The sequence below is a fragment of the Heterocephalus glaber genome, unplaced genomic scaffold (assembly GCF_053883595.1).
Source record: "Heterocephalus glaber isolate CG9 unplaced genomic scaffold, H.glaber_assembly_v1.0 deba00000331, whole genome shotgun sequence".
NCBI lineage: Eukaryota > Metazoa > Chordata > Mammalia > Rodentia > Bathyergidae > Heterocephalus > Heterocephalus glaber.
In genome coordinates this window covers 24112625-24138311 of record NW_028258142.1, presented here as the reverse complement: position 1 = coordinate 24138311, position 25687 = coordinate 24112625, and the positions used below count along the sequence as shown (strand labels likewise).

The 25687-nt window shown below is 39.6% G+C and overlaps 1 protein-coding gene across 3 annotated transcripts in view; it reads right to left on the bottom strand.

Annotated features, from left to right (window-relative positions):
- Atp8b1 (ATPase phospholipid transporting 8B1) overlaps positions 1–25687 on the bottom strand; it is a 133192-nt gene that overhangs the window by 18196 nt on the left and 89309 nt on the right. For all 3 annotated transcript variants that reach the window (XM_021239201.2, XM_087192112.1, XM_004858399.4), the window contains 15 exons: positions 24053–24151; positions 23878–23939; positions 22513–22585; positions 22344–22414; positions 19264–19346; positions 18987–19145; positions 18728–18816; positions 16708–16898; positions 13562–13770; positions 12130–12173; positions 11334–11490; positions 5502–5690; positions 3461–3573; positions 1232–1396; positions 388–499 (listed from right to left, as the gene is read on the bottom strand). In XM_021239201.2, coding sequence (XP_021094860.1) covers positions 388–499; positions 1232–1396; positions 3461–3573; positions 5502–5690; positions 11334–11490; positions 12130–12173; positions 13562–13770; positions 16708–16898; positions 18728–18816; positions 18987–19145; positions 19264–19346; positions 22344–22414; positions 22513–22585; positions 23878–23939; positions 24053–24151 — 1816 coding nt within the window. The remainder of the gene's footprint in view (positions 1–387; positions 500–1231; positions 1397–3460; positions 3574–5501; positions 5691–11333; positions 11491–12129; positions 12174–13561; positions 13771–16707; positions 16899–18727; positions 18817–18986; positions 19146–19263; positions 19347–22343; positions 22415–22512; positions 22586–23877; positions 23940–24052; positions 24152–25687) is intronic.

Here is a 25687-nt window from a genome sequence, read left to right as displayed (position 1 = left end):
AAACAGCCAAGGAAAACTGTAGTTCAGCACTTTGTATTGTTCCAGTGTACGTCCAACAAATGGAAAACTGCTGGGACGACAGGAGGGAGAGGGAGTTGGTGTTTGAGGGGAGGGGCTCATGCCTGGCTCGAGAGATTAAGACCAATCACAATCAGTAAGACACAGCGAGGGTCACTTACGAGCAATGAACTCTGCCACTGAGGCACTTAAGGGAAGGAGAGGGGCACGATGGGCTAGAAGAAGAGGAAGGTTTTTAAGAAGAGAATGTGTCTTCTTTTAAAGAAATGGATAGTGTTTGTACAGGACGGAAGGTCATCTTGTGCAAAGGAAACAGGAGGTATAAATACTTGTGACTTAATAGATATGCTTCCCTATACCATAAAGTACCCTTTTTGTCTCCAGTGAGCACCCAGATCTTAATATCAGCTTTTGCGAGTTTTGAAATGGTTTCCGGCACTCCATCCTGTAGCTTGTCTTCAATAGCTGTAGCTCCTAATAGCTGGAACATACATTTGGAAAAAAGCAATTAGAAAATAAACCCCAAATTTTCTTTAACTTCAGTTTGCCAGCCTCTAAAAGAAGTGATAATTATACGCCCTGCCGGTTCTCTACAGAGGCCAGGGGCCAGCTTTGGCAAGAACGCCGCCATGCTGCTCACACTGCAAACCAAAACCACACAGCACTTTCCCTTAAAGCATGTACTGTTTAATTTACCAAGATAAATATAAACAAATAAAAAAGCAAGTACAAAATCAGTGATGTTAAAACCACACATTCATTATAAATTTACTGCTTTACATGGATTTGTTGGCCTTTTCCCGTTAATCTAAACTCTACTGGCAATAAGTATGGTTTTGGAAAACTTCATTTAAAAATGGTGTATTTCTCTTACTTCAAAATTTTTCAAAATGTTTCAGTAATTCTAATAATGAAAGAAATTCTGGTTTGTTATCATATAAAACTCACAATGAATTTTCAAAAGTGATATAAAAATAATGGCATTAGATCAGAACCTCTCTGAATTTTATTTTTCCTTTTGGCTTCTCCAACACTAACTTCTATTTTGTTTTTCAGAACAGAGAAATTCGAACGACCTAGTTTCTTTGTACCAATTTCAAACACTGAAGTTAGAATGATCTTGAAAGCACAAGATAAAAAATGTAATGAAATGTAATAAAATTTTCAATCCAGCTTAGAACATCAAGGAAAAGTCCTTATGGCTAAAACTCACAATTAAGTCTTTTTCAATCTCCTCATACACTTTATCCAGAGCTTCATCCCGGTTGGTTGAGGCCACACTAGCAGCCATAAACTTTTTATTCCATTCTGCAAATTCTTTTTCTTCAATTTCCTTGTAGCAAAGGCACAGAGTTCGAAGAGTTTCACTTGCAAAGATCTATTTTGTTTAAAAGACAATCCACCCATGCAGAAATAGTTAACTTTGTGTAATTTAAGATCAGGTTTGAAATCTTACTCTGAGTAATATACTAAGAGAATTTAAAAAGCGGCAGTGAAATATGAAGGATTCTACAGAGGGATTAAACTTTAGTTTATAATAGACTGTTTCCTAAGCATTCTCAAGGTCTTAGATCTATAGTTCTAGTTCCTAAATTAGTTAAAAGGAAAAGATTACCTTTATTCTAAATCAAGTCACAAGAGTGATGAAAACTTTTTTCTCAATAACTAAAAAAATAACAAAGGGTGTAATGATGTTATAAACAGACCTGATAACTTTATAAACTGTACCCATAAAATGTGTTACAATGCCAATAAATTATGAACGCTCAACCAAATATCAATCCTCAGACCAACACTAAAATCTGTGAGCCACATTGAAGCTGAGATCAAACATTTTCAGAAAAAAAGTATCTGGAAATTTTCCTATGCTGAGCAGATTTAAATAATTCTAAATGGCTATAATATGAACAAATAAAAATCTTTTATTCCTTCATAGTCACATCTTGTCTAGCCAAGACAGAAGAACTGGTTCAACTTAGTGCTCGCTTTCAAAGATTCTTTAGATGGTTCTATATTTAGTTGATTAGATTGACAATATTCACATTCTCCTGAGACTCAATCTGTTCTATCTGCATTAGTGAGAGTACATCATCTAAAATGTGACCCCATTAATAAACTACACATTCATCAGGCTTCTCTTTGCAGGAGGTTTGGCTGACTCTAAACCTCAAAAGATGTTTAAAATAAAGGGAGGAGCACCCTGCATTAATGACCTACTAAGTGCAAAGATGTTTTTACTTGCAAAGAGCTTCCATGGTAGGAATTATTCTTTCCCTTTTCACATGGGGAATTAATGGTTCATATAATAAACTAAGCATTTTTCCAAGGACACATATCTAGTAAAGAGGCAGAACAGAGACACAAGTTCTGGCTAATTTTCTCTGTACCTCACTGCTGACATCACACAAAATCAAAACAAACTTGTGGACAATTTCTAAAGTGCAAGTTCCAGAAATATTCTAGTAGCTGCAGTATCACTGGGCAGTGTACCAAGATAAGGACTTTGATGTAATTAAGGCTAAACTTTTTTTGTGTGTGCTAACAAAAGCATCAGAACACAATGATCTGTCATCTTTCTTTGTTATCCCCTGTCTTATAGGAATGATTTCTTGCCTTCACTCTATACCAGGAAGTTGGTGGAGTTCTTGGAGATCACAGAAATATTAAGATTATAGCTTAATGTACAAGAAGAGATTTAAAAAAAAGAAGGCTTAATTTAAAAAAAAATACAACATTAAAAGATACATTGCCATTAACTCCCCTCAAAGTACCCCTCTCACTTTTAACATACTTAACCCATCATTCTTGATACTTTCTGAAGCAATTCTGGAAGTCTTCTTTCTTGAGTATCTTTATGTGATATGATCAAAAATAGGAAAGGCAGGCTCATGGAAACACTACAGTGTGTCCTCCTCCACCTTATTCACCAGATCTGGTGCTGTGCAATTTTTGGCTCTTTTCCAAAGCCAAAATGACCCGAAAGGTAAACATTTTCAGTTGATTCAGGACATAAAGGCAACCGTGACAGTACAACTAAATTAGACATTTACAAAAGAGGACTTCCAGAACTGAGTCAGAAAATGAAAAGAACAATGAGATAAGTGTGTTTGAACCAAAGGGCATTAATGGCAATGTGTCTTTTACTGTAATTTAAAAAAATTTAAATACACACTGTATTTTTTGATAACACTTTGTAGCTGAAGCTTGCTCAAGATCACTGGCAAATAGGCCACTCAGACCTGCAGACAGGAATGCTGAGAAAGGGCTCCATGGTCATTTCCTAGGATGTCAGCAGCAGGGGCAGAACTAGTACCCATTTGGCCATACTCCTGTTTTGGTGCTGAGGGTCAACAGTCAAGTTGTACCTTTCATGTAAGTTTAACAGACAGTCACAGAAAGTAAGACCAGAATCTCTAGCAGATATAGAAAAAATGAGACTTACATCCAGGGCATCTTGTGTTTCTTGCTTTATAGGATTCATTCGATGTAATCGCTCATAAATTACAGTGTCAGCACCTTTGCAATAGAGCCTGATATTGCCTTCAGGGGTCCTTACTGGTAGCAAGGAAAGGAAAAGCACATGATGGACTCAAGTTCTTAATAGAAAATTACATTTATAAAGTTAATATGAAGGGCTACTGTGCTCATAATTGATGAGTTTAACATTAATGCATCTAGAAAAGTGTTACCTTCAACAAGGTTGGTGAGCCACTGTCTACAATGAATGTAATAGTGAAATAAATATGGAAAGTTTCCATCATAGTCAACTCAGTTTTTCATGTCTACTTATTCTTTTAACAAATATTTAGACTCCTATGTACTATATCTTGTGCTAGTGACTTTTTGCCATAGAATTTTCTTTGTCCGTGCCAAGGAATCTTTCTTACCTATGAACTCATGACATTTACACCAGACCATAATATGTCTTCTATAACCACTTTCTTGTATTTTGAGCCACCCAATAATTTAATTGCACTATGTGCCTCATCACTAACTAGATTTCAAGATCTCTAACATAGATGCCAGGCATGATAGTAAGTTCAGACCAATGTTAGGAACACAGCACTCAGTAAGAGTTCAGTAGACAGTTAGACATATGTATTTTTATTGGGTAAAAATTCAGTGTCATAGTGGAGAAGGCTTATGGATACTACCTTAACGAATTGACCAAAGTTAGTGCCACCATTAATGAGACAAAATGACATCATATGCTTTCTGTGATTTCAAGAAGGGCACAGAATCACATATGTTCTTTCCTGTCAAGAATATATAACATGGGCCGGGGATTTAGCTCAGTGGTTCTGCTGCCTGCCCTGCAAGCTCAAGGTCCTCAATTTGAACCCTGGTACCAAAAACAATTTTATATATATATATATATATATATATATATATATATATATATAAAAACATATATAACGTGAATTTATCTAATCATGAGGGCACATCAAACAAACCCAAACTGAGGGACATTCTACAAATGTCCTATGCCTATGCTTTCCAAAAATGTCAGTATATGATAGATCAAAAAATGTTGAAGTCATGATTACTTAATGCAACATGTAATTTTGGACTAGATTCTGGACCAGGAAAACATAAGGAGAGAAGAAGAGAGGAAGACAAACAGGGAGAGATGGAGGGATAGAGGGAAGAGAGGACTAGAAAGCTAGAAATTTCCTGGTAAAATTTGGAGAAGTTTGTAGATTACATAATATTGTATCATAGTAAATTTTCTGATTCTGGTCATTTTACTTTGTATATGAGTGAAATTTCTTGTTCTTAGGAAGCCCTTACTAATATATTTAGGGCATGAGGTCTGTGTTTTATTCTCAAATGGTGCAGAAGATATTAATTTGTATAAATAATAAAATTGAAAAGTATGGCAAATGTTAACAAATGGTGGATATTAAAGGGTGCACAAAAGTCCTTTAAACCATCCTTGCAATTTTCCCATACATTTTAAATTATTTCAAATTACCAACTGAAAATAAAATAACTTCATTATTATGAAGTTATCTTCATCTCCACTCGATGGCCTGTGGTTAAGGGCTTGGACTAAAGTTACAATTTTGATCCATAAGCCCAGCCTCCTTTTTCTCACTTCTCTCCTGCTGAGTCCTCCCTCCTGGTATCACGTATAGAAGATAAGTACTAGGAAGGGGGAAAAAAGCACATGCCATGGGCTGCACTGCAGGCTGTCCACAGCTAGCTGCTAGGGCAAGTTGCATTTTAGCAGCTGGAGGCCTCTATGGTGGAGAATGTCCACAGCATTTGTAGGATTCTGATAGTCCAGAATGTCCCTTCGTGCGGCGGAGATGGTGAAGAAAAGAGTTAAAGAAAAATACCACCAATTTCTCTTAAGTCTTTGGGCAGCCTTCAGGAGCTGAACAGTCTATTCATTACCTGCTTTATCCTGGCATTGCTAGATAAAATGAGTGAAAAGCAACATTGAACTGAATGAGCCACAGAGTCTGAGGAAGACCTACCTATTATAGACATTCGCTTCCGGTCACTGTTGAAGTCTAAAATGGCAAGAACATTGTAGGTCCTTTGAATGCCCAGTTCACTGATGGTGATGGTGTTCTGTGTCCTGGCGAGAAAGGCAAAGCCAAAATTCCTTGCGGCATTTACCAGGGCACCTTCATCAGGCGAGGCTGCCTGGTAGTTGATCTGACCTAACAAGGAAAGCAGGAGAGAAATCCCAGAAAAGCTGTGAAACTAAACACAGAGTGCCTGCCCAGGTTCTCTACTTGGATCCTCTGCAAAGCTCACCACATCCCCCCAAAAACTAGCCACTGACCCTTAAGGGCTATGCCAAAATAAAGCTTCTTACACATTGAACTTTTATTTTGAATTATAAATGGTAATAGAAACTAAAAATAAAACAACTAGTCAGAATAGGGAAGTTCTCATAAAATCCCACTATCCACAGGTTATACCATTTTTTCATTCCTTTCAATCCTTTTTAAAATGCCTGTTTTTGGAATAGTTTCTGTCATGCTGAGTAGCTGTTTCCATCTGGATTATCTTAACATTATATTTTGAACATGTTACCATATCTTTAAAGATTCTTCATAAATACTATTTAAATCAATGTAAACATGTTATCATTTCCTTTATAGGCACTTAATTTACTTCCAAAAGTTTGGATCTCAAAAAATAACATTATAATAGCCTTTCTGTTAGTATAAAGATTTTTTTCTAGCCTGGTGTGATGGTTCATGCCTGTATTCTCAACGCTTGGGAGGCTGAGGCAGGAGGATCACTGTGAGTTTGAGGCCAGCCTGGGCTACAAAATGAGCTTAAGGCCACCCTAGCTTACATAGTGAGACTCTGTCTCAAAAAACTGGGGGAAAAAAAAAGATTTTTTCAAGGACAGTCTCCTAACAGTAAAATACTGTTTGTTTGTTTGTGGGACCAGGGATGGAAACCAGGGTCTTGTACGTGCTAAATTCGTGCTGTACTATACCCTCAGCTACACCCTCAGCCCTACACTGATCACTTTTAAGCCTGGTGCTATATATTTCTACTTTTGTTTTCCAAAAGGATCATATCCGTTTATCTTACCTCTAGAAGAGTATGTTTACTTTACCACAGCTATTTTCTCACTAGAAAACAATGCAACTTTGTCAGTCTGATCAATATCTTGATTTTCTTTTTGTGGTTCAGGCCCTTGTGCATGCTAGGCAAGCCTTCTACCACTGAGCTACACCCCTGGCCCTAGTATCTTGATTTTTAAAAGTTAAATAATAGAAAGAAAATTACCTTCTATGCATAGCTACACTTCAATGAAAATAAATCCCATAATCTGGAGTGAAAGAAACCAGACACCAAAGAATACATGTTCTACAGGATTCCACTCATACAGCTTAAAACATGGGCAAAACTAACCCACATCCAAAGCCAGGAGAGTTTTTCTGGATGGAGAGTAAGGAGAGAGAACACAAAAGAGGCTTTTGGGGGAATTGATAGCACGTTTTACTTTCTTTCGTGATATTTTTTTTTTCAGTAATGGAGATTGAGGAAAAAATTCTTCTTTTGAGTCAGACTTGCTAAGTAATCATGACAGCCTCAGACTTGCCACCCTCTTGCCTCAGCCTCTCAGTGGTGGGATTCTAGGCATATTCCAGGCTGTTGGCTTTCTTTTATAGATGAGTACTCATTATAAAGGTCTATTTATTGAGCTGTAGAGTTATGATATGTACATGTCTTTGCATGTTATATTGCAATAAAAGTTAAAAACCTACTTTGCCCAACCCAGATTCTCTATTTTCTGCCCAAATTATTCTGTCTCAGAATAGAAAGGAAAGTATTTCCATATCCAGATGAATTTTTGTAGAAAAGGGTTTTCCATCATGGGTATGACCAGGTTACACGGGCAGCTTTTCACACTTTCATCTATTTGGATGAGTAGGAAACTCCCAGGTAAATGGTTATAGGTAGAACTAAACACCCCTTCTCGCTCTCCCTCCTTCTTGTGCTGGCTCAGACTAAGCACTCCCAATTAGTAATTAATGATGACACTATAGGCTTGCTTTCTATTTGTTCACCCAGAAAGCATAAATGTCCTTGCTAAATCTGGCCATTCCATAAACATACACTACTGCCAGAGGGCAAGGTGTTTACCCAGAGCTAAGTAAGCAGCAGTGAGAACAAAGCATCTCCCTTCACAATTTTAGTTGGCACTGTGATACCTTACATAATATTAACAGCAAGCTTATTTCCAACAGAGAAAAGAAACAAAATAATGAAAGGTGGTAACATTTCTACAAGTGGGACAATCCTATTTGAAGCCAACAACTTGATATTTGTATCATTAAAGGAAAAGGAAAATCATTCCACTACCTTCTGGTAATAGAATCACAGACTTGCAGACTAATAGAGAAGAAAAAAACCTCAGAGACTTGGTCCAAATCTCAACTTTGTAGGAAGACACTTGGAATAATAACCCTTTGAAGAAAATTCTTCATGTACCACACCCTTAGAGGCAACCAGAAAGACCATTTTTACAGACTAATCTTTGTTTCATAAAATTGACGCAAACAAAAAAAGATACTCCAACCACAAATGCCACCTTTTGTCTCTATTCAAATTCCCTAGCTGCTTCTGGCTGATTATAGCATGTCAGATCTTCCTTTCACCAGCTTTCAAACCAGTTGCCTTTCAGATTTCTCTTTCCCCTCAATCACCTTAACCACCTTCAAATCTTTACCATATGTCTCCCACATTTGTTGCTTTCTCATTCCCCCCAAAGATCTCACCCTAATCCCTCCCTGGGCCTCCACACCAACCCCTTGTCTCTCTGCTGAAGGATATTATACCCAGTGTGAGGCTGAGGCATTGTAAATTGAGCTTTCTGACCACTGGCTAAAGACCTCCAAGGGAAAGAAAGGCCCCCAAGCCTCCCATGCTCGGTGCTTCTATGGCTTCTGTAAGAGCAGGAGTCTCAGTGGTCCCAAGGTTCCCACCTATATATCATATGTTCACCTTCTGCCCGTTATGGAAGCACAAACCTATGTGCTTCTATGAGGGGATTTTGCAGATTCAATTTAGGTCCTAATCAGGTGATCTTAAAATAGGGACATTATCCAGGTGTTCTGCACCTACTTAGGTAAGCCCCTAAAAGGAGTCAGGCTCTGTGGAGGGAGAAGGGGTTTAATTTAAGAGAGATTCTCTACCCCTGGGATTGAAGATGGAGGGAACCAATTGGTAAGCATTGAGGCCGACCTACAGGAGCAACCAAACCTAGCTGACAGTCCATGGGGAAATGGGGACCACAGCCTTTCAATCACAGGGCACTGAATCCTACCCTAACCATATGAACTTGGAAGACACTGGGCTCCAGATGAGCACATGATCTGACTTTGGCATTAGTGAGATGCTGAGCAGAGAGCCCAGTTATGCCATGCCCAGACTTCTGACCTACAGAACCATGAGCTAATACGCAGGTGTCTCAAGTGTCTGAATTGTATTGATCCCAAAGTAATAGGAAACTAATGTGGACTCTCCATTATGATCTCTTTAGGTATTCAACATTCAGGCCACACAAATCACCTGTTAAGGTCAGATGTTGATGGCCACATATATGAAAGGATGTCCTCTCTCTTGATGATGTTATGCACAATACAGAAAGAACCCTCAATCTTCATTATTCTTATAAAAGAAAACAGGATCTTACGTGAAGGGCCAGCCACATGATGAGGGGCTGTACTAGGATAAGTTTGCACCTGCTGAATGACCTCAGGCAAGTCCCTTGCACTTTCTGGGTCTAGATTTCCTTATCTCTAAAATTGGAGATGTGTGGTCTCTGAAGTCCCTTCCTAGGGAGTCATTTATGGTTCTTTGTGGATCAAAAATCGAGCCAATTTCTTATCTAACCACCTGTGCCAACCAATTTCCCTTGTGCCAAGGAATTCTCAGTAGCTGGAGCAACTGCTTATCGTTTATCATTGAGTGGATGCTTATCATTTACTGGGTAAAGAAAGATTCCTTGGGATGTTAACCCTTCACCTCAGCTGACAGTGAGACAAAGACCTGCAGAATGTGATGCTAGAAGGGACTTTGAACATCCAGCCTTTTTACTGCAGCACTGAGGAAGCTGGTGCTCCTCCAGCACACAGTCCAGGGCTTTGTTATTAATATTTTAATGGGGAAAAAGTAAAACAGACATGGTATACTGTATATAATTCCTCCTCCCCTTCCTGCCCAGGATAGAACCCACCATCCTCAGCCCCTTTCTTATTTTTTACTTTTGAGACAGCATCTTGATAAGTTGCCCAGGCTGGGCTCTAACTAGCAATTCTCCTGCCTCAGACTCCCAGAGTGCTGGATGACAGGTGTGTGCCGCCACACCCATCTAAAAATGGTATGTACATTTTCATAAGTTGGCCATTTAACTCTCAAAATACCACCATACACTTAAAGGTAAAAAGAATAATTTTACTAATGAATCCAAACAAACCAAGATGCTTTAAAATATCATAGTTTTTATTCTACAAGTAAAATTTGCTGGGCTGGTCAAAAAGACTTTGACTTCTGCCTTGGCAGTTTGTGAGCTGGTATCATCCCTTTCCATCCTTCCCCTCTTTGCTGTTAACAGCCTCTCCCATGGATCCATCCTAGTTTGAACTCTGCAGTCTCACTTTATTGAATTATTAGGTTATCCTTGGAGAATGGGTTTCTTTGAAACTTGCTGAAAGATATCACATATAGCTTTTACGTATGTAATTTTTTAATGAATATTCCTTCTCTGAGACTTATCTATTACTTATGAAACATCAAGGTTGGAACCTCATCAAGGGGAATTTTTATGTGCTTCAGTGCCTGACATAAAAAGGAAAGAATGAGCCAGACATTGTGGTACATGGCTATAATCACAGCACACTGAGTGGCTGAGACAGCAGGATTGGAGGATCGCAAGTTCAAGCCCAGCCTGGCAACTCAGTGACTTGGTGAGACCTTGTCTCAGAACAAAAAGGGGAGCTGGAAATGTAGCTCAGTGTAAAGGCCCTTGGTTCAATCCCCAGGACCATAAAAGCAAACAAGAACAATAAAGAATGGAATGAAGTGGATGAAGGAAGTGAGTAAATGAAGTCAGTTTGTGTTTAATTATAGCTATATCAAAAGAATTCCCTCTGTTCTTTCTATAATGCACACGTGTATCTATATAATTCACTATGCCTATATGTGATAAAATGACTAGTTTTCATTGTTACAGATGAATTTGCAGTAACAAAACTGGTACAAATTGGGATTTAAAAATTCTGCCCAGGAACCTAAATCTCAGCATTGCTTCTTCCCATGCAAATTCACATTAATCATGCTCCTTCAAATGAGAAAAGCATCTTAAAGAGACCGAGGCTTTGGCTGATACAATTTCCAGCAAAACATATCTGAATTTAAGCAATAAAAGCAAATATCTTAAATCACTGTACAAATGATTAAGTTTAAAGTCCATTTGTGATACAGATAAGGTCTGATTTTTACATTTTCAATAAAGTATCATAGAGTAGAAAGAGTTTTTGTCTTCTATTATAATTCAAGAGCCAACCACTTCTTTTAATGATAAAATTGCATTTACAAAGGGATAAAACCAGGATTACAGCTGTGAATGGGTTTTAAACTTCCAGAGAAAATCTTGTTTTAGGCTTTGTTATTCCATGTACCATCTAGTTGCAGGTGCTCACAAATACTCATGGCTTGAGTGAGTGTGACACAGACTTAGCATGCCTACTATTTGGTATGCATCTGAGTCATAAGAGTCACCTGCAAACTGAAAAGCTGGCCTCCGAGGTTTGCAATGCCAGAGAAACACTCACCGTCAGTCCGGTCCACCATGACTGTGTGGCAGACTGCAAGCAAGAAGAAGAACTGCCGGATTTCTGGCTCCTTCCCTGATTGGATTTGCTCAATAAGATAATGGTCATAAAATGCAAGCTTCCCATCAGCAAATATATTCCAGCTAAAATCAACTTGCTGAAAGAAGTGGAGAAGGAAATATGATTTAAGAAAAATACTTCTGTATTAACAACTGATATGAATGAACCTCCCTTTGAAGTTTTTAATTACACAAAATTCATCTTAAAATTTGAGAACATTCTTGACTAAAGTGTTAAGAGGCTTATATCTGTCTTATGGCAGAGTGCCCTCCACTTGGTTGAATTGTGTCCCCCAACAGATACGTTGAAGTTCTAAAGCCCCGGGTCCTGTGAACATGACCTCATTTGGAAATGGGATCCTTGCAGATTCGATCGAGATGAGGTCATAATGGATTAGGATGGAGGCCAGGGGTCCTTATAATAGAGAGAAATTTGAACACAGAGACAAAATACATAGGGAGAACACCATGTGACCATTGGAGCCTTGTAACCAGCCAGAGAGCACCAAGGACTGCTGGCAGCCACCAGTAGCTAGGAGGAGGCAAGAAAGGATGCTTCCCTGGAACTTTCAGAGGGATCACAACTCTACTGACCCTTGATTGCAGGCTCCTGGCCTCTACAACTGTGAGAGAACAAATTTCTGCTGTTTTAAGGCACCCAGTTTGCAGTAATTTGTTAAGACAGCTCTAGGAAATGAATACATATCCCAAACAGTTCCTTAAGTTGAAGAACACACCTCTATTTTGCTGTGACTGTGTTGAGAAGCATCTCGATGGTCTCCTGAGAAACAAATAAGACAAACCAAATTGAGTCTTCACCTGTGTCTGGAGGCCCCTCCAACCTGGCTTTGCATACTTGGTGGCAGTGTGGGTCTCGTGGCCTGTATCTGGATGATTCTGGAGTTAACAGTGGTTTTCACATTTTTCAAGAGTTGGGAAAAATAAAGAATATTTGATAGAGATCATATATGGCCTGCAGAGGCTAAACTATTTGCCATCTGGCTCTTCACAGAAAAAGTTTGCTGCCCCTTTGTCTAGATGTTCACATACTGGTGCCCATCCCTCTGTACTCCACTGGCACCTGAATTGAGGGCTTTCAAATGCTTTCCTAACTCTCCTAGAAGGGACTGCCACCACTCATGGGACCACTTCTTCCCCCCTAGTGTCCATCTTCCTCACTGATGTGAAAACACATTCAGAGAAAAAAGTTTTCTCTAAGTGGAAAGAATATGCATGTATCCTTTTAAAAAAACACAACCATGTTGTCTTTATTTAAAAGTTAGAGCACTCTATTTCAATACAGTATTAGTCTTAGTATTATTGGTAAGCATAAGCTGTGTTTTGGAAAATGAGAATGGAAATCAACTTTTAAAAAAATTGTGAATCACACAAAATATAAAATTAGCTATTACAGTCATTATAAAGTGTACAAACCAGCAGCATGAAGTACATTCACATTGTTGTGAAACTACCAACACCGTCTAAACACAGAACTGTTTTTATCTTGTATAATTGAAACTTTTGTGATTGGGTTATTTCACTTAGTATAATGCCCTGGGGGGTCCATCCATGTTATAGCATGGGTCAGAATTTCCTTTCTTTTAAGGTTTAATAAGATTCCTTTGTTTTTATGTATCATATTTTGCTTATCCATTCCTCTCTTCATGGACATTTGGTTATTTCCACCTTTTGGCTATGGTGAAAAATACTGCTGTGAACATGGCTGTACACATATCCTTTGGGGTTCTCATTTTCAATTCTGCGAGTAAAGTATACTCCTAGAATTGGAATTGCTAGAACATATGGTAATTCAATTTTTAAGTGGAGAGAGGTATGCCTATTTCCGACTGTTAATTTTGTTACACAGGTCTTCCCAACAGTGTTCACAGTCCTCCATTACGGCTTGGCTGGGAAAGCCCACAGCAGCAGGGATTCCACCCAGTAGGGCACTAGACATTCTTGGAAGGCAGGCTCAGCTCCAGGCAGCACCAGAGGAATGATTCTTCTACCCTAATTCAACACCCAACCATCCTTTTTATTTTAAATATATGAGTCTAGTCAACAAAAGCATATCTCAGACATTATTTCAAGGAAAAGATTATCCAAGTTTGCAGTCCACTTGTGAATGGGATAGGGTTTGCCTTTTCACTCTCTTGTACTCACACTCACCATAGATTTGCCCATTGATGCAGCACTTTTTAAAGGTCATGATATTTTGTGTGAGTGTCCCCGTCTTATCAGAGAAGATGTAATGGATCTGCCCGAGCTGCTCATTTAGCGTAGTGGTCCTAGCCTTTGCAGGTGTATCCTTCTCAGTGTAGTACATCTGCAGGTCCCAGTTAATGAAGTGACTCTGTCCCAAACGAATTATTTCCACACTATGAAGACAAAAGATTACATTATATGGAGCACTTCGATGTGAGTGGCAGGCAGTGGATTTTATCCTCACTTGCTACAGACTGAACATTAGTGCCCCCCACCCCGACCACAACCCATATGTTGAAACCTAATCCCCAGTGCAACTGTACTGAGGTTGGGCCTTTCAGAAGTAGTTAGGTCTGAGAGCAGAACCCTCATGAATAGGGTTAGCATCCTTATGAAAGAGACCTAATGGAGCTTGTTTGCCCGTTTTGCCATGTGAAGATTCAGAAAGAATTTGCCATCTACGAAGCAGGGAGTGAGTCTTCACCAGACACCAAATATGCTGGCCTTTGACCTTAGACTTCCCAGCCTCCAGAACTGTGAGCTATATATTTCTATTGTCTATAAATTACTTGGTTTAAAGCCAGGTGTAGTGGTACAGGCCTACAACCCCAGCACTTGGGAGGCTAAAGCGGAAGGATCATAAGTTTGAGCCCAACCTGGGCTACACAACAATACCTGACTCATTACAACCACGTCCCCAAAAAGTTACTTGGTGTAAGGTATTACATTATATTAATTTTTTTAAAACCTGTGTTTTTATAACATCTTCCAGGACATAAGCCATTCTGTGGCCCGTATGCCCAGCCTCTGGACTCTCCTGACCATACATGTCATACTCCAGCTTCAGAGTCAAGACGGGTTTAGAATAATAGTGCTCTTCCAAACAACTTGCTCAGTGTGACTTCCCTCTCACTCCTGCACATCAGGCCATGGAGTTCCATGTTCAGAACACAGCCCAAAGAAATGGGCAACAAGGTGACCCTGCAGACAGTGCCACAGGCATGGACATCTCTTCTCTCTTCCATCTCGTTCCCTGTTGCACTCAGGGACAACTGGGATGGCTGTGTTGATCTTCACTCCCAAGGAGGTAAGGGCACACTAGGAGACAGACTGCCAGATGTTCTCAAATAGGACAATGGTCTTTGGGCAAATAACCCCTAAATTGTTACCCCTCATTGTGGAAAAAGTATATATTTTTTTCTATCTTACAAGATTACAGAATGTCCAAAAGAAGATATTATAAAAAGATCTTCTTAATTTTAAAACTATAAGGGGCTGGGAATATAGCTCAGTGGTACAGCACTTGCCTAGCATGTGTGAGTCCCTGGGTTTCATCCCCAGTACCAAAAAATCCAAACCAAGCCAATATAGAATAATTCAGTAATAAGGAAGCTATTTACATATGTAGAAATTGTCAAGTGGCAATGGATGCTTTTATAACAGATTTAAAAGACAGAAAATGACTTACCTTCCCTCTCTCCATTTCATAAATATGTCCTACTATGTAAACTACAGAGTATATATGAGTAAACAAGACAGATGAAATCCCTGCCATTAAGCAGGTTACCTATTAGATTAAAAATTCTAATAAATATCCATTCTCTCAGGTGCTAAAAGTTCTCTGTAGAAATTCAAAGCAGGGAAAGGGGAGATGGAAACCAAGGGAGAAGAGAAGCAATGGTTAAGATCAGGTGGCTTGGGTCGGGCTGGGTGATAAGGTGACCTCTGAGCAAAGGCCTGAAGAAAATGAAATAGCAGGATATAGCTATCTAGAGAAGAATGTTCCAGGCAGAGCTAAGAGTAGGGACAAAGATCCTAAGGTAGAAGGAACATCAAGGGACCCGGAGTGGCAGGGGCCTTGAGGTGTAGGCAGATCCTGCCAGATCTTGGAGGTGATACTGTGTCCTTGATAATTCTATTCCGAATGAGATGCAAAGTGCTCATGAGGTGGAAGACAAAGCAGAGATACTCTCTAGAATGATTTAATATGACTTATGCTTAAAAAAAACCTTTTATTAATATCCAAGAGACATAAAGAACTGCATTAATCACGTGGTATAACTTTTTCACCCCAAATTCCATGCAGTATAATTTATTTTATAGCATACATTGATAGTTTTATACAAAATAATCTGTATAATAGTTCTCTTAATGAGGGGAATGCTCATTTTAGTCTTTTTTAATCTTTAAAGTACCTGTGGGACAGATGACTGCCCCAGGGATTATTTCCTATCAGTAGAACAACAGTAACTACATGTAATAAAATTAACAACAAAACAAGTGTTCATATAATAAAATTAAAAGAAAAGCTTCTAATTACAGGTGTGTGTGTGTAATTACAGGAGTGTGTGTGTGTAGGGGGGGATCCCATGTGCCTCTGGACTATTATTTACTGGAACTAAGAGCTGCCTTTGACTGCAGAGTATATTCCAAGGCACAGTTCTTCCCTCAAAGGCCTAAAATCCAATTGGCCTGTGACAGTGAACTCTAACATCAAAGAAAGAAGGAGGAGGAAAAGGAAGAAATATCTCCAAACAAGGTGACTGACATTGGTCAGAGATATGACTTTGATCCTCTGTTGTAGCTGAGATTGACAATGAGATGAACGTCAGAACCTTGTGAGAGACTGGAGGAAGGCAAAGACCTTCCCACCAGGAGGTAGTGGCAGAAAGGCCGTAACTGTGACAAGCAAACATTGGCATGGCAGATGGTAATAAGCCAGGCTCAGCTAAGAGGGTAGGAAGGATCCCAAAGGGGAAAAGTAAGTTTTTCCATGACATTTTAAATCTTCACCTTCTCCCTGGCTCTTTTTGACTCCTGAGACTTGGAACACACTGAGAAGAAATCTTACCAAGTAAATGATTGTGGCCTTTGACCCCAGAACACCAGGGCCTTATCTGCAAAGAGACTAAATAGCAGGTGCCTGGCACAGAGTAGATACTCAAAGGTTCATTTTCTTCCCCTGGCTTACATTCAGTTTTGAAATAGAAGTTATTTTCTTGTTCCTTTTGACCTTTGAAACAATTACTGCTGGACTGGAAGGTGCTAAACTGGGACAAAATACTATAATCTTCCCTGAAAGCAAGAGGTCAAGAAGAGGACAGCCTTACCTGACATAGAGAGATATGGGCACCATGGTGTTCAGAACGATGAGATAGCCCCAGAAATTCAGGAATCCGCGGTAGGAGGGAGTGGCATTTTTTCCATCATAGAGATACCAAGAGTAATTGCCAACTTGTGCTTCCCAATATGCATGGCCAATGGCAAGCCCAGCAGAAAGCAGGATGAGAACAACAAAGATCTACAAGACAGGAAGCATTGACTTGTATTCCCAAGATGAATTTCCAACCCCGTGCATTTTGTTGTTCCTAATTAACCTTATTTAAACTTTATGATTGTTTATGATAATTTAATAGTCTGTAAAATTAATGTACTTAAGATAGTATCATAAGAATGCTTTGAAAGTCTATTTGATGGTTATGATTGATTGCTTTATTCTATATTCTATATATATGGTGGTTTTGTTCCCAGAATTACCTTTTAATAAAGAAGGTAGTATCTTACATTCAAATCCTTAAACACTTTCATACTACAGGATATTCTCTGAACTGTTTTTACCTTGAAAAATAACATATTGTTTGGGAAGATAGCTTTCCCTAGCATGAAACAACTTCAAACTATGCTAAATCGAGCTACTTATAAAAAATATTGGGTGGAAATTTTTTTTTTAAATAGAACCATCACACACATTTGGGTAATTATTTCTGAAGGTACAGTATCATAAAGACTACAAGGTATTATAAATAAGATCACCTGAGAAGCAATACAGTAAGCCCTAAGTCGTGGAAATGATGACTGTATACTTATGGGATAAATTAAAAAGCCACCCATCCTAGTTGTATTTGTGTACATTATTTGCAAGTGGAAATAAAATTTCCACAGACAAAACTAAATTTTTGGACATGTATTTTATTTCAAAAGTGCTATGTGTCAAAACAACTTGGCACAGGGGAGACACGATAGGCTCTTTGTGAGGGCTGTAGTCATGATCACCATGGTTACAGTGAAGATGAACATGTCAAGTTCAAGGAAATTTTTCATTAAATACGAGAGGAGAAGAAAAAGAGTTTTCCTTAAATTATTATATTACTTTTATGTGACTTTCAATATGTATCTACAATAAAGCATTTTACTTATTATAAGTCCCTAAGAGGTTATATATTCAAATTGAACTAAAAATTTGAGAAATAATTCTCATTAGGAAGTTGGAGATCTGCTTAATGTATGGGCTCACCATAAAAAAAGAAAAGAGCTAACACAGCAGAACTGAGACTGCCCTCCTCACAAGGCCTTCTTCCAAGGTTGGCCTTTGGTTGGCATCTGGAAACTTTAATTTTAGGGGGGTTTTCTGATTCCTTATTTCTTACTCTCTGATAAGAACAATTCACTGCGCCTGGCTGTGCAGGCAGCATGGGTTATGCTGACAACCTGCTTTCCTTCAGGAAGTCTTGAGTTTCGGTGCACGCCAGGCAGATGGTGCCTACATGACCAGTCTCCAGTTAAAACTCCTGGGTGAGAGTCTATTGAGCTTCCCTGGAAGACAACATTTCACATGTGCTGTCACAAATCATTGCTGGGGGGCATTAAATGCCTGTTGTGTGTGACTTCACTGGGAGAGAATTCACTGGGAGCCTGTGCCTGATTTCCTCTGGACTTTGCCCTATGAGTCTTTTGCTCATCTTGATTTGTATCATTTTCCTGTAATAAGTCATAGCCATGAGGCCAACTGTAAAGTAAATCTTATGGGTCCTCCTAGTCCATCACTGAACCTGGGTGTGGCCTGAAGACGCTTGACACACCTTATTTTTAGTCTTGCCTTGTATTTGAATTTATACAGTATATGTTGGAGAAAAAAAGTTTGTTTTTAAGAGGAGCTCCCATATGGGAAACTGATACCAGTAAAATCAACGCTGCTCTGCCTTTAGGAGCCTAGATTCACTGAGCTTACCTGAGATTTTTCTACCCCATCTAAAGAAGTAATTTTTTTTTTTGCACTAGAGAAATATATAACAAAATTAGAGCTAAAGACAATAGTCTAGCTTTTCATCTACTGAAATGGAAAATAAATACCGTGTAAACCATGTAGTTCATCAAATAATCAATTTTAGTTCTTTTAAATCTGGTTTTCCCACTATTCTTCATTATCTTAGTGTCAGCACCTAAAAATGGAAAATTCAATATGATCAACAATTGGGTAAATCAATTAACTAGCATGTCAATATAATTACTCTTCCTTTGGTTTTGATGAAAAAAGGACAGAAAAGCAATTTCTTCCTTTAAATCTTAAGAGCTCATAGCAGATCAATTTCCTAAGAAAATCTCAAAGTACCTGCAAAAATGACCAATCCATGGCAGATATTGGTGTTCCTAATTACACAACCACGTAACAAAATTTTATCAGCATCCAAAGAAAACCTTTTGTTTCTCCAAAATAGTGTTCCTGTAAACTTATCTAGTCGGTTGTTGGGTTCTTCACATTCAATAAAACCTTTAGGAAAGATATGATTTACATTATTAATCACATAGGAAGGATTTTCTGGCTTTAATTCATAGACCAAATCAAGCAACTAAAACTTAAAATAAAGTAGGATGTGTTTTGTACAAACCATCAAACGTTGCCAAGTTATCCTCCCTTTGAAGACATTGGTCTGTGATTTCAAGTGCCATTTTGAACTTTAAATTGGTTTCTCTAAAGGGAGGGGAAAAGTAATTGCATGAGCACATTTTATACTTCAAAGAGGAAGATAAATAGCACACACAAGATAACATTAAGTTTACCTAGAAATGAAGGCTAAATCATTAGCTTGTTCTTTTTTTGTTGTTTTCAGTTCTGGAGATTGAACTTAGTCTTATACATGTTAGGCAAGGGCTCTACCACTGAGCTACATCCTCAGCCCTTAACTTGTTCTATTTTTATACTTGTTGTCTATCTTGAAACTTTAAGTTTGGATGAGGTTACCCTCTAAACTAGAGAAGAATCCTTGACCTGGGAAATGCTGGTCACCTTTGCTGTTTGCTATGGTGACACTTAGGACAAGACAGCCACAACATCCTCATTAACTTCTCATCTCCTTCTTTTTACCTGTTCACCAAACTGCTGTTGGGAAATGTAGCTTCTAATATTTCAGCATACTAAGATGATTAAAACAAAATTGTTCTATATGTACCAATTCCCCATGATGAATGCATTTACTATTTATTGTGAACATACTAATAAAAAAAGGAAGGAAAAAAACCTCTTGTTGTAGGTGTTCTGTTTAACTTCTGCTGACTTATTTTCTAGAATGAATAATTGGATTTAGGAAAGGAGGTGACAGTCTCACCTCCAATACCTGGCCTGTCCCAACCCTCGTGCAAGGGAAGGTCACTGTGCGTGACACATGGAGACAGACCAGGACGTGCACTCTTGAGAGCAAGGCTGCCTGGTCACCATGGATGGCCCCTCACAGACCTCTCAGATACCCGCTCAGGAATGTCCACCTATCAGGAAACTGACCAGTGGTTCCCAGCTCCACCACTCTGTTCTGGCAGGGCCTATTAAGACTTCCTATCTTCATTAGCCTTTCGAATATCCCACCAGTGAGATTAATAGTTATTTCATTGCTGAGATTGAATTGTCAGCTGACTCACTCACAGGGCAAGGAAAGGCCAAGGTTTTTCACTCACATGATTTTAGCTCTCTGAAGTAGTGAAAGCAGCTTTGGGACGTAAGGAACAAGGAGCACAGGAAGCGGGGTCCCTACTGCCACTTACTCTGTGGCCATGAGCAGGCTACTTCATCTCTCTGGGCCTTGGTCTCCTCATGGGCAATACACGGGGAAGAATAACGCTCATCACACTGAGGTGTTAAAAGTCTTTCTTTTTTTTCAGTACGGGGAATTGAACTCAAGAGCTTGCCAGGCAGGCACCACGCCACTGAGCTAAATCCCTGGCCCTAGTTGTTAAAAATGAGCTAAATATAATGTGCCTGCAACCTTGTAAGCATTCAATAAATGCACTGAAAACTGGTCAAAACCAGAACCTTATTCTCTTTTAAGTTTTGGTAGGATAGCTAAAACCAACAAAGGGAAAATTTAAAATTGCTTACTGGTAAAGACTTAAAAACCCTAATCTCTTCTCTGAATGAGATAATATCCATAGTCATTCCTGTTCTCAAAACTCCTTGGCAGTTTCTAAAGGGCCTGAGCATCTATTTCCCATTTGGGCCTTTACCTTCCCTGAGGGGTGGCGAAAGGCAAGGCTTGAGAATTCTGGGAGAGGCCATAAATCTCAGAGGAGACTTTGGACTTAGATTTTTCAGCAATGCTGAAATTGTTAGGACTTTGGCAACTCTTAGAGATGGAGTAAATGCCTTCTATATAAAGGGATGCAGATGAGTCTTTTGGAGGCCATGGGCAGAAGGTTATGGTTTAGATCTAGACATCCCCACAAACCCTCATGCACTCATAGGTGGGGCATTTAGGGAGTGACTGGATCATGGGGTTTTGACAATCATCAGTGGATTAGTCCACTGATAAGTTTATAGCTGACTTGATGTTAGGAGATGGGATCTGTTTGGAAGAGGTGGGTCACTGGGGCCTGAGGATATGGTCTGGAAGTATTTATTTCTTCCCTACTCCTCCATACACATTCTCTCTGCTTCCTGCTGCCATGCCACGAGCAGCTCCCCTCTGCCATCCCCTCTGCCATGCCGCCCTGCCTTGGAGCCAGCGGACTATGGACGGAAACCTCTACAGACTATGAGCCAAAGTAAGCCTCTGCTCTTTTAAATTGTGGTGTGAGTACTGTGTCACAGTGACAAAGAAAGTAACTAAGATCTGTCTTAGATGACTGTGACACAATACCTGATACCCAGAACTTAAAGGAGGAGAGGTTTACTTTGGTTTGTTTTGACTCAGTCTGTAGAGGTTTCAGTCCATAGTCCACTGCCTCCAAGGCAGGGTGGCGTGGCAGAGGGGATGGTAGAGGAGAGCTGCTCATGGCATGGTAGCAGGAAGTAGAAAGAATGTGTAGGGAGGAGTAGGAAGAGGTAAGCCCTTCTAGGTCCCACCCTACTATCCCCTCTCTTCTGATCAGATTCCACCTCCTAACAGCAAATCAGCTATAAACTCGTCAGGGGACTAGTCCATTGATAATTATCAAGACCGCATGATTCAATCACCTCCCAAATGCCCCACCTACTAGCACAAAGGGCTTTGGGGAAACAACTAGATCTAAATCGTAACATTCTGCCTCTGGTTCCTAAGAGATTCATGTGCATCCTTTCATGCAAAATGCATTCAGTGTATCTCTAAGAGTTGCCAAAGTCTTAAAAGTTTCAGCATTGCTGAAAAAAATCCAGATCCAAAGTCTACTCTGAGATTTAAGGTAAACTTTTAACTGGAAGTTCCTATAAAAGTCAGAAAGAATTAAACACTGTGGACACACAATGGCACAGGTAAACATACCCATTTCAAAAGGGAAGAATGGAAGGATAGAAACCAATGGGGAAGCAAGACTGAAATCCAGCAGGGCAAACATCTGTAATGGGGGAAAAAGAGGCCAGTTTACTCAGGTCACTGTCAAGAGTGCCAGCGGCAGAGGCAGGGCCAGATCTTGAGGTTTCCTGCTGGAGAACACAGACACCAGGGGAGTGCACATCCCTGCAACACCAGTGTTGAAATGGGCCTATCTGAGACACACTCACCCATCAAGCTCAGCTGTTTCCACATAGCAGAGGCTATTAGGCTCAGAGCTGGATAGCAACAGAATGTCCGCCTGTACAAAACAAAAGGCACCTATGACACAGAGCTTCGGGGTGACCCAAGTGCAGGCCGGGAGGATAGGAATGGGAAAGATAGAACGCTTTCACTTACTGGAACAAAATCATTTTTCTTCAGACGAATAACATCTCCAACTTGAATATCTTTCCACTTGGTAATTTTGAACCTAAGTATTAAAAATAATGAGAGTTTATTGGGTTTTAAGTTCCAAGCAGGGGAATTATCATTCTTTCTGGATGTCAAAGATTCTGGAAAATGTGTAAATCACAGGGGAAATGTTTACTAAGGTCCACCCTTTTAATGATGTAACCATATATGGAGGAAACAACAGCAGTGTGATGGCTTTGATGTGTTCTTCCTACCTGACCTCACATAAGGAAGTGGCCACTGGGGCTATTCCAATAAGTGGCAGGGAGATGGTGCCACTCCCTTTGTTTTTGCTCATGTCTTGCTTCCCTTCACTCCTCTCTTCCTTCTCAGCCATCCACCACTTGCTCAGTGCCCAGGACAAAAACACATTATAGCTTCCTGTGGGCCACAAGAACCCTCATGGGCTTCAGAGATGGTCTCCTCTCTATTGTTCATATTCTTAATGACTATGCCTGGATTTTATAATAAAAGTAATAAGAATATCAGTGAAATGAAAGATGACTATCTTTGGTGTTAAACTTCATAGGAAATACCCATTTACATTTCTAACTGAAATCCATCTATTGCAAGAAGAAAAACTATGTTAACATATTTATGGCTTAGGGGTGTCTATTTTTAATTAAATACAGTAGAGATATTATCATAAATCAGCTTATTTGCTTCAATATCAACACATTAAAAATTCTTTGACTTGGGTCTTAGTCCCTATTTTTAGGACTTGAATTTGTAGTTCTGCCTTGAGGCTCTCACTCAAAAAACAACTCACTGCTGATCCCTGAGTTGGAACTTTGGTCACAGCTGACTACATTTGTTGAACAAACATTTATTGAGCACTTCTTGTGTGTTTCAGATAGGACAACATCCTCGAGAAACTTACAGTACAGTTCAGAAGGAGAGATACAAAAATAATTCTAATACAATTCATATCATAATTTAAAAAGCTAAAATGCTCTTCAAGGGCAGAGAAGAGAGAAATCACTTTTGCTGGTAGGTCATGAAGGTGTCAAGACATCCTACACAAGCAAACCCCTGAAGGGGACAAGTTTGAGAAGAGCAGAGGTGGATGCAGCTCATCGGAGGCTGAAGGAGCCATGTAAATGCCAGATGTGCTGGAAACACAAAGGCCAGTTGGCAACTGCACATAGTCCAATTTGGGTTGTATGACCTCGGAGCAGCAAAGCCCATGCAGTGTCTCTGCAAGTTAAGAGATGTCTTGACAATTAAAAAATTTAGTAATGACTATGTTTCTAGACAAATGCATATATTATGTCTTTGTAACTAAATTACAAATTGAAGGAGGCAACATACCTGCCATCCTTAATGACTTCACATGTTCTATTGTTGATTTCCTTATCCATTTTATGCCGAGCCTTTAGAAGAAAAATGAAGAAATATTTTAATCACCTCATCACGTAAGTACTAATGCCAAATTAAAGATGGTCAAGTACAAAGTTGTACAGTTAGTTGCATGAGAAATCCTTACCACATCATCCACCAGGTCTTTGACAGCAGTGATGCCCAGCACCAGAAGTAGGGGGAAGAGTGTGGTGTACCATGCCAGGGTAGATATTTCAGGAATTGCCTAACAGAAATAAAAAGGCTTATGTGAAGTACCTGTGAAGGCACAGCTAACTTACAGGAAGTAGGCTGCTGACTCTAAGCTTGCTAATTCTAATTTCCATCACCACACAAATCTGCACCTGAAATCCATATAGGAAAAGGCATTTAAGCATCCAGCCAACCTGCTTCTCTAGCTTCTGGACACATGGAACAGATCCTGGCCATGGTCAGTGGTTCTGAAATTATCTCATTGTGACTTTAACTGGATACCAAGGAGGTTTTGTAACATGATAAAAGAGATCTTTTGTAACCTAAAAGAGAACTGCTCAGCACTTTTTGTGAAAATCATAATTAACTGAAGTGGGGGGTAGACTGGGGTAGGGGGAAAGTAGTCCTAAATTTTTAGGAAAGGCACATAGCTTTCTCTCAGAAGGTTGCTCAGAGGCAATGATTTCTGAGAGTCTTGTGGCACAGGCAAAGATGGCAGCAGATGGCTATCTCCATCAGCTAGTGAGTGACCTGGTAGACTATCTTTGGGACACTTGAAGAAAGTAATCCTTTCATGACTATTGCTACTGGTCCAGCCAAAAACGCAGGTGGCCTTACAAAAGGCTCCACCTCCATCAACGCAACCTCCCAATTTGAATAGAAGATTGGGAAGCAAATCTCATTTTGATCTTTCATAATCATCCTGTCAATCACTAGGTCACATTATGTGGTGGTTCTTTGAAGCTGAACTGGATCCAGCCCTGTCCAGCTCTATACACATAGGCTTTGGGACTTTAAGCAATGTTACTTTGTATTTATCTCACCTGGCCTCAGATCTCTGCAAAACAGAGGTTATGCTGATCCTTACCTCACAGAGTTTAAGAACTAAGTGAAGTAACAGTGTAAGTAAAGGGCTGTTTGTCTAAGGCTACTGCTGTTAGCCTAATTTGGATCCCTGCGCCTTAATAGAAGGTAATTGGGGTGTGGTTGGAAGAAAGACCCTTTCCCACAAAATTGTGAATATGTGAATCTTTCTTTTTCCCTTCTAGAAGGAAGTAAAGGAATAGTAGCACACTGACCACATAGCAGCACCTTATTACTTGTATGGTTCACCTCTGTCTAAACATCCACCCTTCACAGTAGGACCATCCTTTACAATCAAGACAGGCCTTTCCTTGTGGTTCTGGGTATTGAACCCCGAGCCTTGCGCATGCTAGGCAAGTACCATATCACTGAGCTACATCCCCAGCTCTAAGTCACCAGAGCTTATGTTCCACCAAATCTGCTAGTAACCACTTCCTCCTAGTGTCTCCCTTTCCTCTTCTCTCCACTCAGTGCAGCTTCCGTCCCCACCAAGACACACGTGCTACCATTTTATAGTATTAGTGGGAGAATCCCAGCAGTGGGACTGTTTTCCAAATCCAGCCCTTTACGCAGCAAAGCAGATAACACTGTCTTTGTAACCAGCTTGTCAGGTGCTAAAGGTTGACTCTGAATGCTGAGTGAAATGAGTTGATTATAGCAACTGTTCCTACACATAAAAAAGTCTTGCTATCCAGATAAGGGAATC